At 37.1% G+C, this 18,016-nt stretch overlaps 1 protein-coding gene across 8 annotated transcripts in view; it reads left to right on the top strand.

The window, feature by feature from the left end:
- Positions 1-18,016, top strand: part of ZBBX (zinc finger B-box domain containing) — a 151,705-nt gene that overhangs the window by 79,848 nt on the left and 53,841 nt on the right. For 6 of the 8 annotated variants that reach the window (XM_060171903.1, XM_060171902.1, XM_060171900.1 and 3 more), the window contains 4 exons: positions 4,748-4,868; positions 11,567-11,676; positions 13,347-13,447; positions 16,352-16,431. In XM_060171903.1, coding sequence (XP_060027886.1) covers positions 4,748-4,868; positions 11,567-11,676; positions 13,347-13,447; positions 16,352-16,431 — 412 coding nt within the window. The remainder of the gene's footprint in view (positions 1-4,747; positions 4,869-11,566; positions 11,677-13,346; positions 13,448-16,351; positions 16,432-18,016) is intronic. The other 2 variants (XM_060171901.1, XM_060171904.1) reach the window with 2 other exon arrangements.

The raw sequence follows: 18,016 nt of genomic DNA, 5'->3' as shown, positions 1-18,016 counted from the left end.
AACCGGGATCCTTATGCCAGTCCTTGTGCTTTGCGCCACCTGCGCTTAGCCCGCTGCACTACAGCCCGACTCCCATACTTCAAGTTTTAAAGTATTATTATTATTGTTTCTTTGTTTTGTTTAATATTATGGAGCCAGGGTCTGGTGCTTCTGTTATTTCAGCACTGTGGTTTGTAGTCTTTTTTTTTTTTTTCCATACAGAGAGAGGGATACTGCATCACCAGAGCTTCCTCTAGTACAGTAGCATATTCCCATGTGATGTCAGGGTTTGAACTTGAATTGCCATTTTAATGATAATTTATTCTTCCAATCCATGAGCATGGGATGTTATTCCATTTCTTTGTGTCATAATTTATATCTTTCAGTGATGTCTTATAGTTTCCCTTTGTTAGATTTATTCCTGAATATTTTATCTTTTTGGGTTTAGTTGTAAAGGGGATTGCTTCTTTCAGTTCCCTTTCCTCTGGCCCATCCTTTGTATAGAGAAATGCCACAGATTTGTGGGTATCGATTTTGTGAGTCCACAGGAGGAGCCACTGCCCCAGCCAGACCTTGTGGGTATCGATTTTGTAACATGCTACTTTACTGAATTTATTGATGATTTCCAGTAGTTTTTTGGTAAGTTTTGGGGTCCTCTAGATATATCAACATATCAGCATTATCATCTGCAAATAATGATAATATAACTTCATTATTTTCAACCTGGATTCATTTGATCTCCCTTTCTTGCCTGATTGTGATGGCAAGGGCTTCTAGGATTATATTGAGTAGAAGTGGTATAAGTGGACAGCCTTCCCTAGTTAGTCTCTTAATATGTTATTGGATGTGATTAGCCAAGATTTTGTTGACAATCTTTGCTTTGTTTTATTGAACTTATGTGTCATTTTCAAAATCCAGTGGTCTTGGGGGATGGCTATGAATTAGTAAACTTAATCAAAGGGTGATGAAAAGCCCTCAGCAGCATTTTCTGAATATAGTGTCTCTCTCTCTCTCTCTCTCTCTCTCTGTGTGTGTGTGTGTGTGTGTAAAAAATATTGTTTATGAATTTGTGGCCACCGAGGTTGATGAACTTTTTCTGTTTAGAGCCAGAGAATACAAATTGTAGGCTTTGAGCAAGAAAGTAGATAATTTATTTCAGCAACTACTGTACATAAGTACTTAACTCTTGAGCATATAGAGATCTAGGAAATACATAAATAAATGAATATGGTTGTATTTTGATAAATGATTATTTGTGGATGCTAAATTTTAATTTTCTTTAACTTTAGCATGTCACAATTTTTCTTTTCATTGTTTTTAGCTATTAAAAATGTAAATATCTCTCTTGCAGGAAATCTACACACACACACACAAAAACAGTAGTTTGGTGATCACTGAGTGATCACTGAACTATCATATTGTTTTCTATTTCTATCAGTAAAGAGAATTAAAAATAATTTGATTTAACGTGACAGGGATGACAGTGTACCTTCATTATGCCATTTTAGAACTGTATTAGCTGTCCTTACTTTTAGCAGTATGTAGCTAAAAATGATTATCTGAATATTGTATAGAAGATATACTTGAACATTGGATTGATAGTGTGGCAACAGTTCTGGTGAACAGGAAGTCATTATTATAGAATCCCTCTGTTGGACCCTTTTCATCATGTAAGATGCAATGTTTTATCTTCATGGGAGAAAACACAAGCAAGATAGTTCAGATATAGATTTGTCCCTTTGCTAATAGTGGATCAACTAGCAGAGATCTTATTTGTTTATTGTCATGGTATCTCACACAGCACTGTATTAAGCCAATTCACTTATCTTTTCATGAAAGAGGTATAGCAATAATCTTACACACATAGGATTTACTGATATCACCGTGTACAGCACTATTCAGAAGACAATGGCATCATAATCTTGTGGAATGTTATGATGATAGTGGGTCTGAATTCCAGCTGACAAACATCTTGTAAAGTTGAAGTGTCTTCTTTACACAGTTCTTTGTCCTATATGAAAATGTTCATGTTTCAAATGGAGATCTAGCACTATCCACTGTCACTGAGGGCTCAGAAGCAAAGAGTTAATCATGATGAATGCTCAATGTGGTACAAAACCTAGAATGTTCTATAAGATCTGAAGTGAATTATCATCTCTGTGATCTCATTTTCCCTTCCTCTCTGGTTGACTTGTTCTGCTTTAACCTCATTGACCCTTTGGATGCTTCATCAATACCTCAGGCTTATGTCCACAAGCTTTTTCATTGTTAAGGAAAATCCCTGTAAACTTGTCAATATGAGCAATAGAAAATCTCACACAATTCATCCCAGAAGGTTGCCAGGAACCTGAAACAAGGCTTCAGCCACCAAGTTGCAGATGGTACCATGACTTCATCCTAACTTCCCTGGGCAGATGACCTCACCAATGTGTCCTGTAATCTCACTTCCCCAGAACACTACCCCACGAGGGAAAGGTAGAATCAGGTTGGGGTATGGATTCACCTGCCAACATGTTCAGCAGAGAAGCAATTACAGAAGCTAGAACTCCCACCGTAAGCACCCCAAAAAGAATTTTGGCCCATACTCCCAGAGTGATAAATAGGGAAGCTTCCAATAGGGGGAATGGGTTGTAGAATTCTTGTGGTGGGAACTGTATGGAACTGTATCCCTGTTATCTTACAATCTTGTTAATTAAATCACTAATAAATAATAATAATAAACATATATGGAGTTCTGGTGGTAGGAATTGTGTGGAGTTGTCCCTCTTATTCTTTGGTTTTTGTCAGTGTTTCCTTATAAATAAAATTTTTTTAAATAAAAAAAAAGAAATAAGGAAAGAAACATCTACTAAATAATGTAGGTGACTTTTTTAAAGGAGTCATGCCACATAAATCCATATATTCTTGATTTACTTTTTAAAATTTCTTTTCCAAATCATTATATTGGAAAGATAATAGTTTACAGGGCAGTTGTTGACACCTCTCTCTCATCTCTTCATGGTAGGTATCTGCACACCGTTCCCACCACACAGCCAGGCCATTCTTCTCCATTGGGCACTGGATCCCCAGTGATAGCCTCTCCCTCTACTTCTCTTTCCTCCCCCCAGATTAATTTACTTTGTTGCAATACATACCCAATCAAAGTTTCACCTTATATTTTCCCTTTCTTCCTTTGTTAATTTCTGTCAATGAAAGAATTGTTGTCATATAAGCAGTTGTAAACATAGCTTAATCTGCAAATGTATTTTAAAAATGAAGAATACCCTTCTACTTAGAAAATAGCACACATCTATCTGCCAGATGACCCATTTATTGTCCTGTTCGTAAGTAGATTAGCCAAGGATAGCCACCATCTCAATTTCCAGTGGGATCAGTTGTTTGACTCCTTCCCTACCAGCATCAAACATTTTTATGGGAGTTACCTCTTAAGCACATCTCTAGGACTAAGACAGAAAACCCCTAATAAAAAAAAACAAAACAAGTACTTACTTTTTCTTTTAGCTCTCTTGTCCAAGAGTATTTTTTCCTGTAGTAGAAAGGGGTACTCAGAATGGAAGGGTCTCCCTTTTCCTGTGACTTACTGCTCTCATCCTAAATCCTGCCTTATTACTATTATTATTATTATTATTTTAATCTTCCATGACTTCAGATCTTGTTTCTTAGCTCTCCCTTCAGTTACTCAGTTCTTTTTTTAAATTTTTTATATTTATTTATCTATTTTCCCTTTTGTTGCCCTTGTTGTTTTTCATTGGTGTTGTAGTTATTGTTGTTGTTATTGATATCATTATTGTTACATAGGACAATGAGAAATGGAAAGAGGAGGGGAATACAGAGAGGGAGAGGGAAAGATAGGCACCTGCAGACCTGCTTCACAGCCTGTGAAGCCACTCCCCTGCAGGTGGGGAGCCAGGGGGTAGAACTGGGATCCTTATGTCGGTTCTTGCGCTCTGTACCACGTGTGCTTAACCCGCTGCGCTACCGCCTGACTCCCCAGTTACTCAGTTCTAAAGTACTCTTTGGGAAGAAGAATGGGTGACATGTTCCTTTGGTTTATTTCTATTATTATCATTTGTTTTTAGGGGCTTGTCATTAAGGTTTATTGTTGAAAGTTGGAGCTAATCTCTAGTTTTAGAATATGTTAAATACTTTTCCATCCTCCTTATATATTTTTTCTATAATACCACCCCCATGATTTGTTTGATTTGTGGAGGGGAGGATATTTGTAGGGGCAGAGTACCCTGTGGTGTTTCCCATAATTTCCCATAAATTTTAAGTAGCTCTGAATAGTAGTTTTAATGTATTTCATGAGCAACTCAAGTCTCTGAGAGTAAATTGCCATGGATACATAAATTTATGAGGACAGTTGCTTCTTGTAGGTGCCATTCTCAATCATTTATTTTCTTTTTCCCATAATGTGTAAATATTATTGTCGGCATCTATAATATATTACCTTTATGTTGTGCATTTATAGAATATATGATAAACCTAGTTTCTGGGTCTCTATTTCTTAAAACAATTAGCTTCCTTAGTATTGTACAACACGATATTCCTTCATTTCAAGGGATTACTGAAGACAACTATCTACACAGTAATTTAATACATCACCAACATTTTATACATTTACCTTATTTAAATTCAAGCCATTCATTATGGAGATAAATATCAAAGCACATTTGCTTTAAAATGGTGAATTCTACATCTTGAGAGAACATGTGGAAATTTATGGGAGAGATCACATTAATTATACAGATTATGTTTATTTTTGTAGAGTCATTAGAAGAATGTGAAGTACAAACAAATTTAAAAGTTTGGAGAGAACCACTGAAGATTGAATTTAAAGAAGACAGTCTATCCTATATGCAAAAAATATGGCTTAAAAAGCATAGAAGGTATTTTTCTGATGTTTTACATTATTAATATAAAACTTGAAAGAAACTTATACCCTTTGTGTGATATCATTTTACATAGCAATTATATATGTGTGCTTCACATTTGCATAAATAATGGTAGAGCCATATCAAGTCCCTGCAAACCTACTACTGTTTTAAATAAGCATTTTAATTCTCTCCATGTACATGAAGCATCATTAATTAATTTCAGGTTTGCTTTGAGAAATGTAGATGTGGGGGAAAAGTCACAAAGCTGGTAATGAATAGAAGACACTAGCAAAATTAAATGTAATGAATTAACTATTATTTGGTTAACTATTATTTGGTTAACTATTATTTGGTTACCAGCAATGTTGCTGGTAGGTCTTTATAACAGCTAAGTCTTATATGTTTCAGAATCTCCACTAAAGTGTTATTTTCTTATATTATTATTATTTAATTTATCTAATTATCATTGAATAGAGACAGAGAAATTGAGAGGGGAGGGAGACACAGGGAAGGAGACACAGAGACACCTGAAGCCCTACTTCACCGCTTGTGAAGGGCTTCACCCCCCCTGCAGGCAGGAACGACAGAGGCTTGAACCTAAGTCCTTGCATACTGTAATTTGTGTGATCAACTAGGTGTGCCACTGCCTGGCCCCCTCCACTAAAGTGCTTACATGCACACGCACACACACACACACACTTTTATGTTATCATCTGCATCATTCTATACATTAGTTTAAAAGTCAAACTGTTCAGTGCTAAACTAAGATTATGGCTCCATGAGTCCTGTTAGAATCCTACATAATAACAAGTCAAGTTTGGAAGATAGCTTCGATGGTCTCCAGCTCAGTTTGTCCTGCACCAGTGCTTCTCACACTGTATTGTGCCTACTAATGACCTAAAAATTCCTGTGGATGGGGGGTCCAGCGGTGGTGCACCAGTTAAGTGCACATATAACCAAGCATAAGGACCTACTCCCCACTTGCATGGGGTCTCCATTACAAATGGTGAACCAGGTCTGCAACTGTCTCTTTTTCTCTATCTACCCATCTGCTGTCTCTCTCTCTCTCTCTGTCTCTGTCATATCTTTCATAATAAAAATGAAAAAAAAGGAAATTAAAAAATTGCCCCTGGGAGTGGTGGATTGGTAGTACAGACACCCAGCTTCAGTGATAAGCCTGGTGGCAAATAAATAAATAAATAAATAAACCCTTTTGTAAATGTGATTTCTACTTTAGTGGATCTGGGGATGGTGATGCTGCCTTTCTGATTTCCTAACAGCTGCCAGGGGATACGGCTATGGGTAATTCTGGTCTCTGCACCATATTTTGAGGAATAGTATAGAAAATGAAGAATAGTCATCAAGTCCTGGCTTTGTCTTTTTTGGTATAGAACCATCTATTATTGCATGGCTTCTTCTATCCATCTCTGGAATATTCTGTCTTATATAAAATATTGCAATTTGTTTCTGACTAGTTTTAAATCTTATTCCCAGTTGTACTCAGTAAACCAGAAGCAGAGCAGATTAGATTTCTCAGCTCTATGACAACTCTTCAGATTTTTAATTTCCTATTGTCCGGGGAAGCTTCTTGTCCTTTGTCCCTCTTATGTGGCAAATTTATATTCTTCTTTACATTTTTCTCACACCATTTTATTGAGGAAATGCTGATTAACACAACAGTTGTATGAGTACAGTTTCTTTCCTTTATCCCTTTCTTTCTTCCTTCTTTTATTCTTTCTTTCCTTTCCTTTTTTTTTTTTTTTTTTTTTTGTTTTTTTGACTCCAGCTTCTTCACTGGGGCTGAGCCAGCACTTCCACCACTTCCAGTAGCCATTTTTTTTCTTTCTGTTTTATTTGACAGGACAGGGAATTTGACAGAGAGATACCCAAAGACCTGCTTCACTGCTCACAGAGTCCCTCCTGCAAAAGGTTGGGTGGAGGGGGCCTCAAATCCAGGCCCTTTCCCACATTGATATGTGTGCTTACCCAGGTGTGCCACCACGTGGCTCTCTCAGTCTTTATTTAATTATATTTTTATTAGTTATTAAATACTTATTTTCAAGATTATAAGACAATGAGAGAGAGTATAATTCTATAACACTCCCATCACCAAAGTTCTGTGCCCATCCCTCCCATACCCCCAGTGGTAGCCACTATAGTTCCTCCAAGGTCATGGGTATGGGTTGACTATGTCTAAATGTAATATTTTCAAACTCATGGGCTGCACTTATTTATATTCCAGGTATGAGTAAATCATTCAATAGTTGCCCATTACTTCCTTACTTCACTTAGCTCAATCACTGCCAGTTCCTTTCAATTTGTTCTAAAAGAAATGGCCTATGTATTTTTAAAAATATATTTTTATTTTATTTATTATTATATAGGAACAGAAATTAAGAGAGAAGGAGGAAAGAGAGAGAGGAAGAGAGACAGAGAGACACCTGCAGCCCTGCTTCACCACTCATGAAGCTTCCCCACTGCAGGTAGGAACCAGAGACTTGAATCTGGGTCCTTGTGCACTGTAATGTGTGCCCTTCATCAGGTGCACCACCACCTAGTTCCAAAAATCTTATCTTTTTAACTGCTGAGTAGTAGATGAATGCAGTTTCTCAGCTACACCTAATAGATGCATGAATACTGCTCCTGCCACCAAGCCAGTCTCTTTACCATCACGTGCTAGGACCTGATCCCTCTACTCCCAATTCCCCCATTCTTCAGCTGCTGCAATGTACCTCACCTAGCCCAAGTTTCATCCTAAGTTTCCCTACTTTTTATTGCCCTACTTTCTTTTTGCTTTTTCATCTTCTCTAATCCTTTTTTTTTCACCTTTTTAAAATTTTATAAAAAGGGAACATTGAGAAAACCATAGAATAAAAGGGGTACAATTTACACAATTCCACCACCAGAACTCCATATCTAATCCCCTCCCTTGATAGATTTCCTATTATTTAACCCTCTGGGAGTATGGACCCAGGGTCATTGTGGGATGCAGAAGGTGGAAGGTCTGGCTTCTGTAATCGCTTCCCTGCTGAACATGGGCACTGATAATTCAATCCATACTCCCAGCCTGCCTCTCTCTTTCCCTAGTGGAGCAGGGTTCTAGGGAATCAGAGCTCCAGGACACACTGGTGGGGTTGTCTGTCCGGGGAAGTATGGTTGGCATCATGGTAGCATCTGGGACCTGGATTGCCCTACTTCTTAAGTATCATCTGTACATGGCATCATCTTGGCTTATCTCTCTTAACTTGTTTCCTACTAGTTCCATCCATGATATGGCAAAAGAGAACACTTCATGATGTTTTTTACATCTGAGTAATAATATTCTGTATATATGTTACAACTTCCTTAACCATTTATCTATTATCAGATGAAGAATTCCCATATAGCATTGATTCAGTTGTTACTCCAGTTAATATTTCCGAAAGTGAAATGCATTTATCAAAACTAAGAATTAGCATTGGTATTTTTTTGTGCTAAACTGCACATTATATTTTAAGTTCCTTTCACTAATATTTTTCTTTTTCTTTCTTTTTGTTTGCCTCTAGGGTTATTGCTGGGGCTCTGTGCCAGCACTATGAATCCACTGTTCCTGGTGAACTTGTTTTTTTCATTTTATTGCACAGGACAGACAGAAATGGAGAGAGAGAATGGGAAGGTAGAGAGAGGGACAGAAAGATAAACACCTGCAGACCTGCCTCACTGCTTGTGGAATAAGCCCCATCCTTGCAGTTCCTTGTGTAGTACTATGTGTGCTTAACCTAGTGTGTCACTGCCAGACCCCTTTCACTAACATTTTTAAGATATATGTATTTATTATTTTTAATTTGTGGGACAGAGACATTGAGAGGGGAAGGGTGGATAGAAAGGGAGAGTGAGAGAGAAACCTACAGCACTGCTTCACTGGTTGTAAAGATTTTCCTCTTCATATGGGTACCAGGGACCTGAACCTGGGTCCTTGCTCATGATAATATAATACGTGCTTTCAACCTGTGTGCTGCTGCTTACTGCCCACCAACCAACACTGTTATTATTCTGTAGAGTTAACCCAGGATTTCACACTTCTGGTGTTTTTTTGTATCTCTTGATCCACTGTAATTTATCTATCTTCCCATGTCATTTAGAGCCTTCATATCTTTTAGCACTTATTTTCTAGAATGTATTCAATGTGGATCTGACTTTTTGAATAATTACATTAAAGTCATAGATTTTTGAGGGGGAAATGCTACAGAAAGGACACATGGTATCACAGGAGAAATATTAGCATTTCATATTCATAGGATGATAACTTGAGCATATTGAATTAGCCAAGTTTTTCTGTTATATAGTCACTATTTTTCTATAGTTAACATATGTTTTTAGACCTGTAAAAGCAAGATAAGAACATGGTCTTAGTGCTGGGTTTTGACACACCTGTTTGAGCACACACATTACAGTCATAAGGATCCAGGTTCAAGTACCTGGTCCCCACATGCAGGGGAAAGAATCACAAGTGGTGAAACAGGACTGCACGTGTCTCTCTATTTCCCTCTCTCTCTCCCCTATCCCTCTCAGTTTCTCTTTGCTTCTATCGTAAATAAATAAATATTTTAAAAAACCAACCTGAGCTTAGGGGAAACAGTCTACTTGAATTCATATCCCTTTTCTGAATTTAGTACCTGAATGATTTTGAACAAAATCTCTTTGTCCCTCAATTTCCTCATCTGTGAGAGTAAACAATTTCTAGATCCTAATATAAATATTAATGTAAACAAAGTTATTAGTACAGTCATCAATTTGGGATTTTTAAGGTAATTGTTTGATTTAAAGTAAATGTCAGAACCTTTTTATATTTATTTTCCCTTTTGTTGACCTTGTTGTTTTTCATAGTTGTTGTAGTTATTGTTGTTATTGATGTCACCGTTGTTAGATAGAACAGAGAGAAATGGAGAGACGAGGGGAAGACAGAGAGGGAGAGAGAAAGATAGACACTTGCAGACGTGTTTCACAGCCTGTGAAGCGACTCCCCTGTAGGTGGGGAGCTGAGGGCTTGTGAGCTTTGCACCACGTGCACTTAACCCGATGTGCTAATGCACAACTCCCTTTTTCCTTTTTTTTAATTTTTATTTATTAAAAGGAAACACTGACAAAACCATAAGATAAGGCGTACAACTCCACACAATTCACACCACCAGAACTCTGTATCTCATTTCCTTCCCTGATAGCTTTCCTATTCTTTAACCTTCTGGGAGTATGGACCCAGGGTCATTATGGGGTGCAGAAGGTGGAAGGTCTGGCTACTGTAATTGCTTCCCAGCTGAACATGGGTACTGGCAGGTGGATCCATACTCCCAGCCTGCCTCTCTCTTTCCTAGTGGGGCAGGGCTCTGGGTAACCTGTGTGTGTGTGTGGGGGGGAATTTCAGGACACATTGGTGAGGTCATCTGCCCAGGGAATTCTGGTTGGAATCATGGTAGCATCTGTAACCTTGTGTCTGAAAAAAGAGTTAACATATAAAGCCAAAAAAATTGTTGAATAATCATGAACCTGAAGGTTGGAATAGTTCAGATGAAGATTTGGAGTCTCCATTTTGAAGATAGCTAATAGGCCTATTTTAGTTATATTCCAAAGGGCCCATGACTATACTAGTTTTTTCTGAATCTGACCTCTAATATGTGGACCCAAGTTATTGTCTAGGGAGATGATGTTATGGTTGGAAAAAGGGCTAGAAAGCTGGATCATGGTAGTGAGTAGCTCCCAAATATGGAAAGGTATATAAATATTGTTTACTGTAAACCCCACCAATTTGATGTGATCTGGAGCCCATATTTAGCTTTGGAGCCTATGTAACCTCTGCATCCCTTTAGGTTTAAGCTCACATTCTATGGTCATGAGCAGGAACGTTCCAAGCTGCCCCAATTTCAGGACCCATCTTTCAAGTGGTAGATAGAGTATATTGCCCAGCCTCCCTTTGGTGGATGGAACATTCTCTATTGTTGTTGATCCACATTGAGGGCAGATTTTGTGTTGATGTTACCAACTAATGTCATTAAGAGACCCCGACTTGTTCCTGAACACCCTGTAATCATATAAGTTGAAGATTGTGTCATATAATCAAGCTTTTTCTCTTTGTGAATTTGAGGTACAGATGTATTTCATTATTTTTTTTTTCCGTTTCTTTTTCTCCAGGGTTATGACTGGGGCTCACTGCCAGCACTATGAATTCATTGCTCCTGGTGGCCATTTTCCCCCTTTCTATGTTATTTACTATATTATTTATTTATATTTCACAGGATAGAGAAATTGAGAGCAAAGAAGGGATAGAGAAGGAGAGAGAAAGATACCTGCAAACCTGCCTCAGCATTCATGAAATGTCCCCTCTGCAGTTGGGGAGCAGGAGCTTGAACCTGGATCCTTATGCTGATCCTTATGCTTAGTAGGATATGTGCTTAATTGATTGTGTCACTGCCTGGCCCCTCATCATTAATTTTGTAGACTCAGTAGTTTCTGAAATCAATCAAGGTTTGGTCTGAGAAATTCTACTATTTTATCTACCCTTTCTTCTTTTTTTTTTAACTGGATATTTATTTATTTATTATTTATTTATTTATTTTTAATTAAAAAGAGGTAGGGATATCAGCACACTGCTCAGCTCTGACTGATGGTGGCACTGGGGATTAAACCCAGGAGGCATGAAGTCAGCCTTTCTAAGTGCTTCTTCCTTAACTTTATAGCACTCCACAGAAGCAGCCTGGAGGCATAATAAGGGATGAGGTCCCACTTCCATGTGAAACGATCAGTGAGACCATTTGTCCTCAGAATGAACACGTGGAAGTCAGTGAAGGTCCGTTGAATCTTTATTCTGTAGTTTCAAATGTACAATTTCAGTTTTTGCACACCAAGCATATGCTTATACTTTTCTTTATTGGATCATTCTGTTAGACTCTGTGCCTTTTATTATGAGATGCAGATCAGGGGCACCCTTCTTCCCTCCCCCTAGATTTACTTTTCCTTAGTTTATGTGGCTTCATTTAAAGAGAACATCAGAAAATTTAAATGCCACTGGAATTGAGCAGACTGACAATGTTTATGGTACTTGATGATAGGAAATTATCAAGTGAAATAATTGTGAGGGAATCCTGGGTGATTTTTTTATTTGTTAAGAGTTTGTTGTAAGATTATATGATTACAGTGGATAGTTCCACATCATACCCACCACCAAAGTTCTGTATCCTCACTATTCCACCTCTCAGAAGGTTAGAACCATATTTCTCACAAGTCCTACAATTTGTTTGCTTCTGTTTTTGTTTCTTTGTATTGGCAAGTTCATGTAAATTAGATCTCTAGATTCCACATATAAGTAAAACCATCTGATAGTTGTCTTTCATCTCTTCCTTATTTCCCTAAACATAATCACCTCCAGTTCCATCCATTTTGTCCCAAAGGACACAATTTCATCTTTTTTATTGCATAGTAATATTCCATAGAATATATATCCCATAACTTATTTAGCCAGTCATCTGATGATGAACATTCAGACTGATTGCACTCTTTGACTATTGTGCATAATGCAGCTATGAATATAGGGATACATATGTCCCTTCTCATTAGTGTTTGAGTGTCCACTGTAGTGGTATTGCTGTTGTTTTTTTTGCCTCCAGGGTTATTTCTGGGGCTCAGTGCCTGCACTACGAATCCACTGCTCCTGGAGTCCATTTTTCCCATTTTGTCGCCCTTGTTCCTGGAGTTCATTTTTCCCATTTTATTGCCTTTGTTGTTGCACTTGTTGTAGTTGTTATTGTTGTCATAGCTGTTGTTGCTGGATAGGACAGAGAGAAATTGAGAGAGATGGGGAAGACAGAGAGGAGGAGAGAGAGACAGACACCTGCAGACCTGCTTCACTGCTTGTGACGTGACTCCCTTGCAGGTGGGGAGCATGGGGCTCAAACCGGGATGCTCACACAGGTCCTTGAGCTTTGCACCATATGCCTTAAACGGCTGCTCTACCGCCCAGCTCCTTATTGCTGGGTCTTAAGGTAATTCTATTTTTATTTGTTTAAGGACTCTCCATACAGTCTTCCAAAGGGTCTGTACCAGTTTGCATTCCCACTAGCAGTGAATCAGAGTTCTCTTTTCTCCACAACCTCTCCGACACCTGCCGTTTCCTTTTTTTAAATTTTTATGTAAGCCATTCTCTCAGATGTGAGATAGTATCTCAGTGTAGTTTTAATTTGCTTTTCTATAATGATAAGTGAAGTGGAGTATTTCTCCATGTGTCTCTGACCCATGTGTATCTCTTCTTTATAAAGTGCACATGTTTTAATGTACAAAACCCCAGGCTCATCCATCTTTCCCCCATCTGTGGGCAGGGGAAATTTGCCCGTGGTAAAATAGTTCTGCATGCCCCCCTTCCTCCTTCCATCTCAATTTGGCTTCATCTCTCTCCAATAAATAAATAAAATTGTTAAAAGATGTATTCTTTGATGATAGAATTTTAAAAATCTTATTTTCTAGTTGACAATGATAAAGTACAACAACAAGCTCTTTTTCTGCCTGTAGAAGAATTAATCATAGAGAGACCTGAACCTGCTCTCAGAATCGTAGAACTGGATGATGTAAGTGCATACTGACCACTCATCTTCCTTGCCAGATATGAAATTCATAGTTACAAGTATAGGCTATTTCAACAGAAATTCTGACATAAATAACATAGATTAATAGATTTTAGGAAATATTTTAATTTAAATAAACTAGACTTAGAATTATTTTTAAGATAAAAAGAATATACAAAGAAGTTGAATTGATATTTTGTCACTTTATCTTAAAACATGTATTGGAGATGGGAAGATATTTCAGTGTTTTAATGTTTAGAAATGTTCTTTAGTATTTATATAATTGTTGATTTTATCTGGTTTTAGACAAATATTAATTGACTATTGTTGGCTAACTGCCAGACGTAGGCTGGACTGCAGTTTGCCTCAAAGTCTGGCCCCTTTTAAAGCCTTCGCTTCTGGATGTAGCCTTGACTCAAGACTTGTATTTTGCTGGCTACATGTGGGTGTTCTGCCCTTGGTCCCTTTGTCCCCTAGCACTAATGTATGGTGTAATGCTAGTACTATACCTCTCGTTTAACGACTTGACAGACCACTGTGTATGCCTAAGCTAATTGTTATCAGCTGACATGTTAGAAGACTTCTGGAAACTATAAATGTGTGCACTTGTACTTGCTTTCTCCACCAATGTTGGCTCCACATGCTTTCTTGTAGCAAGTTGTCTTACCTCCCTGAACTCCCCTTTGGCTAGCAAAGACTGACACTTGGCAACTACATTATATCTAATACAGTTAGTATATGTTTAGTGTCTTAGATGCCACTTCTTTTCCATTTAAAGAAAACTTATTTTTTTCAGTTTGCTTATGGAAACATTGCTATGCTTTGTATATTATCATTATTGATACTTTAAAATTATTATTGTTTATCTATTAGATATAGAAATGCAGGAAGAGACATAGAGAGATGGAGAGAGACATCATAGCTTCCTTCAGTGTCGTGGGGCTACCCTCAAACCTGGTTTGTGCACATGACACATAACAGCACACTATTCAAATGAGTTATTGCATTGACCTAGTCAGACTGAGATTAAGGGAGCTTTTCTTAAATTTTTTTATTATCTTTATTTATTGGATAGACACAGCCAGAAGTCAAGAGGTTGGGGGAGACAGAGAGGGAAAGAGACAGAGAGATACACCTGCAGCCCTGCTTCACCACTTGCAAAGCTTACCCCTGCAGGTAGGGACTGAGGGCTTCAACCTGGGAACCTGGGTCCTTGAGCATTGTAACATGTTTGCTCAACCAGGTGCACCACCACCCAGCCCCAAGCTTTTTTTTTTTTTAAGTATGAAAATAACTTGAATACAAACCTCTTAAAGGCACATAAACTAATCAGATAGAGTTAGAAACAGGAGTAACAACTAAACTTCAAATTGAAGGCTTAAGTTTTAACAAAGTCAGTTCATTTCTGACTTTCTAATCATGTCTAGGACTTGGATTTATCATTTTCCTCAACATTTTTCATATTGTGGCTGTCACAGGGGAAAAAAAGCCTAAAATGGATGAAGTACCTCTATAATTAATTAATTGTACTAGATATCTTATGCATGCTTGGCTTACTGTGCCCAGGCCATCTCTTTTGTTTCTTTTTAAAAGTTTTCAAAAAAAAGAAAGAACAATTAGGGAGAGACACTCCAGCACCATTCCACAATCTATGGAACTTCTTTGCTCAAACGTAGGTGTATGGTATATGGTACCAGGGCTCAAACGTAGGGCTTTACACATGGGAAAGCTTGGTGCCTCACTGAGTGATCTGTAGCCTGGCTCTAAACTATCACTTTAGACACTACTTTCTTCTTACGATTAATGACTTTTTTTAAAAAAATGAGTGCCTTTCTATTATTTTTTTCCTGGAAACCTTTTAAATTCTTCTCTAGATGTATTTAGTGTATTAAACAAATATATAAACATTCCTGGGACTATATATGAGTAATACCTCCTATATATGAGTAATATCTCATTGTACAAATGTACCATAGCTTTCTTAAATACTCCTCTGTGGTGGGGCATCTGGGTTGCTTTCTGGTTTGAGTTCTTACAAAGTGTACTGCTGTGAACATAGATGTGTGTAGATCTCTTTGGATAAGTGTTTTTATTTTTCTTTTCTTTATTTTTTTTTACAATGTAGACCATTTAATAAATAAATTAAAAGTTTTACTCTAGTTTAAATTTTAGACATGCATATAGATAATGTAATTGGCTCTGTTATCCTGAACTGTTTAGAATATAATGCATTGCTTAAGATATAGCATTATATATAATACAGAAAATGGCCATCATGCAATTAAAATCTATGACAAACTATCATAATTCACCATTGTCATTAGCAATATTCAGGTTTTAATGTTAAGGCAAGGAAGAGTCTCCTGAAGGGTGTTAAACTAGTATATACTTTTGAGATTCATAACTAATGGTTGAAGATACCATTTGATTGTGCATATTATCTTTATCAGAGTAAACCATTTTACTCTGAAGTATTTTTATTTTATTTTTTGATAGATTCCTAGTAGAGGAATTCTGATCACAAGGCAGGTCCATTTCCAATGTTCTGAGGAATCTCCAGATTATTTTCCACAGGGGTTATATTAATCTCTATTTTCTCTTCCATAAACCAGTAGTTAATGGAGTAAATTTATGATTTATTGGCTAGAGGACTAAAAATATCTTAGTCCATAGTCTACTTGACACTTACTTAAGAGTTTTATCATAGACCACATATTGTTATTGTCCTCAACAGATATGTGTTGAATTTGTTTAGTTATTCTAGAGCTCTTTCTATAGCATATAGTTAGAAAGCTCATAGCATTATTTGTAGGAAGTAAATTGACTATTATCATCCACAAGTTAACTGATTAATGTATATAAAATTGTAATGAGCACGATAATACTATATATTATGTGTTTGATAAGACTAATGAAGAGGAATACGAAGAAATAGGAAATGTCGTGCCTTACAAAGTTGAATTAGCTACTAAAGATAGTCAACAAAGGTAAGAATTTATGATTTACTTTTGACACTTAACAAAAAGTTATAAATAAGCCAACAATCTCTTTAAGTAAGAATTTCATGGGGCTGGATGGTGGTGCACCTTGTTGAGTACACATGTTATAAAGCCAAAGGACCCAAGTTCAAACCCTCAGTCCCCAAGTGCAAGGGGAAAACTTCAGGAGTGGTAAAGTGGTGCTACAGGCATTTCTCTTTCTCTCTCCTTTCCCCTCTCAATTTCTGTCTTTATCTAGTAATAGGTACAATTAAAAAAAGAAATTCATTATGAAAATGCTACTTTAATGTTAGAATTCATTTTACTCAAGTTATGTTTAAAATTGTTTGCAGCACTGCTAACATATGTCACCATTTAGTAACAAAAGTTTTTCTATAATACAATGTGTTTATACCCTTAATATCTGGGATATATTTTAGAGGATTTTAAACTTAGAAATATTACTTGAAATTATTCAAGTCTATATATTTTGTATGAGTTTCTTATTTTTTTCTTAATGCTTGTGCTTGCAATTAACTCTAAATAAAAACAGGCTTATTAAGGGGGTCAAGCAGTAGCACAGCAGGTTAAGCACACATAGCGTGTAGCACAAGGACTGGCCTCAGGATTCCTGTTTGAGCCCCTGACTCTCCACCTGTAGGCAGTAGCTTCACAAGCAGTGAAGCAAATCTGTAGGTGTCTATCTTTCTCTGCCTCTCTCTGTCTTCCCTTCCTCTCTCCATTTCTCTCTGTCCTATCCAACAACAATGACATCTATAACAATAGTAATAACCACAACAATGATTAAGAAAAAACAAAACAAGGACAACAAAAGCGAACAAAAATAGTCATATCAACTAGATTGAAAGATAAAAGAGTTTCCAGACTATAAAGATTCCTTCTAGATTTTACTGTGAGATAAATGAGATAAATGTAGGATTTTGTCATTTCCCATGAAAACTGTTATATATCCTGATGTTAATAATGTAAAAGTTGACCTCAATCTGCCTTGAAAAATAAAAGAGAAAAGAAAGAGAAAGATAGAAAGGAAGGAAGGAAGAAACAAGCCACCAGGAGTGGTATATTCCTCCATCAGGAACATGTCCATTTAAGGAGGTGTGCTACAGCTTGGCCCAAAGCCCCATTATTTTATGTATTTTGACACAAATACTTGCTCCAATCACTTTTTATGTATAGAAGTAGAGAAGGCAAAGAAAGTTGCTTAACATGGTTTAAAGATAGTTTTTGTTTGTTTGTTTTTTGCAACTTGGGTTTGGAGATGCCCATAAAGGAGCTTTATTTCTAAGAGTCATCAAGGGGTTGGCTTGGCTATGGAGTAGGGAATGCTTCAGATTACACTCCTGATAAAGTAGAGAAAAACAAACAAACAAAAAAATCACCTGAAAACTCAACAAAATGCTACCAGGGTCTCTCTAAATTCTAAAACTCACTAAGTCATGGGTGAGTACAGGCACGTTTAGTCAGTGAGTGGAAAAGGAGTGAGGAAGAAACTCTCCTAACCCAACAGCCATACCTGACTCTGAACTGGAAGTGAAGCATTACCTGGGATGGAGAATACCAAGAATAGCACTCT

The sequence above is a fragment of the Erinaceus europaeus genome, chromosome 14, assembly GCF_950295315.1.
Source record: "Erinaceus europaeus chromosome 14, mEriEur2.1, whole genome shotgun sequence".
Classification (NCBI taxonomy): Eukaryota; Metazoa; Chordata; class Mammalia; order Eulipotyphla; family Erinaceidae; genus Erinaceus; species Erinaceus europaeus.
This window is presented reverse-complemented; position numbering and strand designations above follow the sequence as displayed.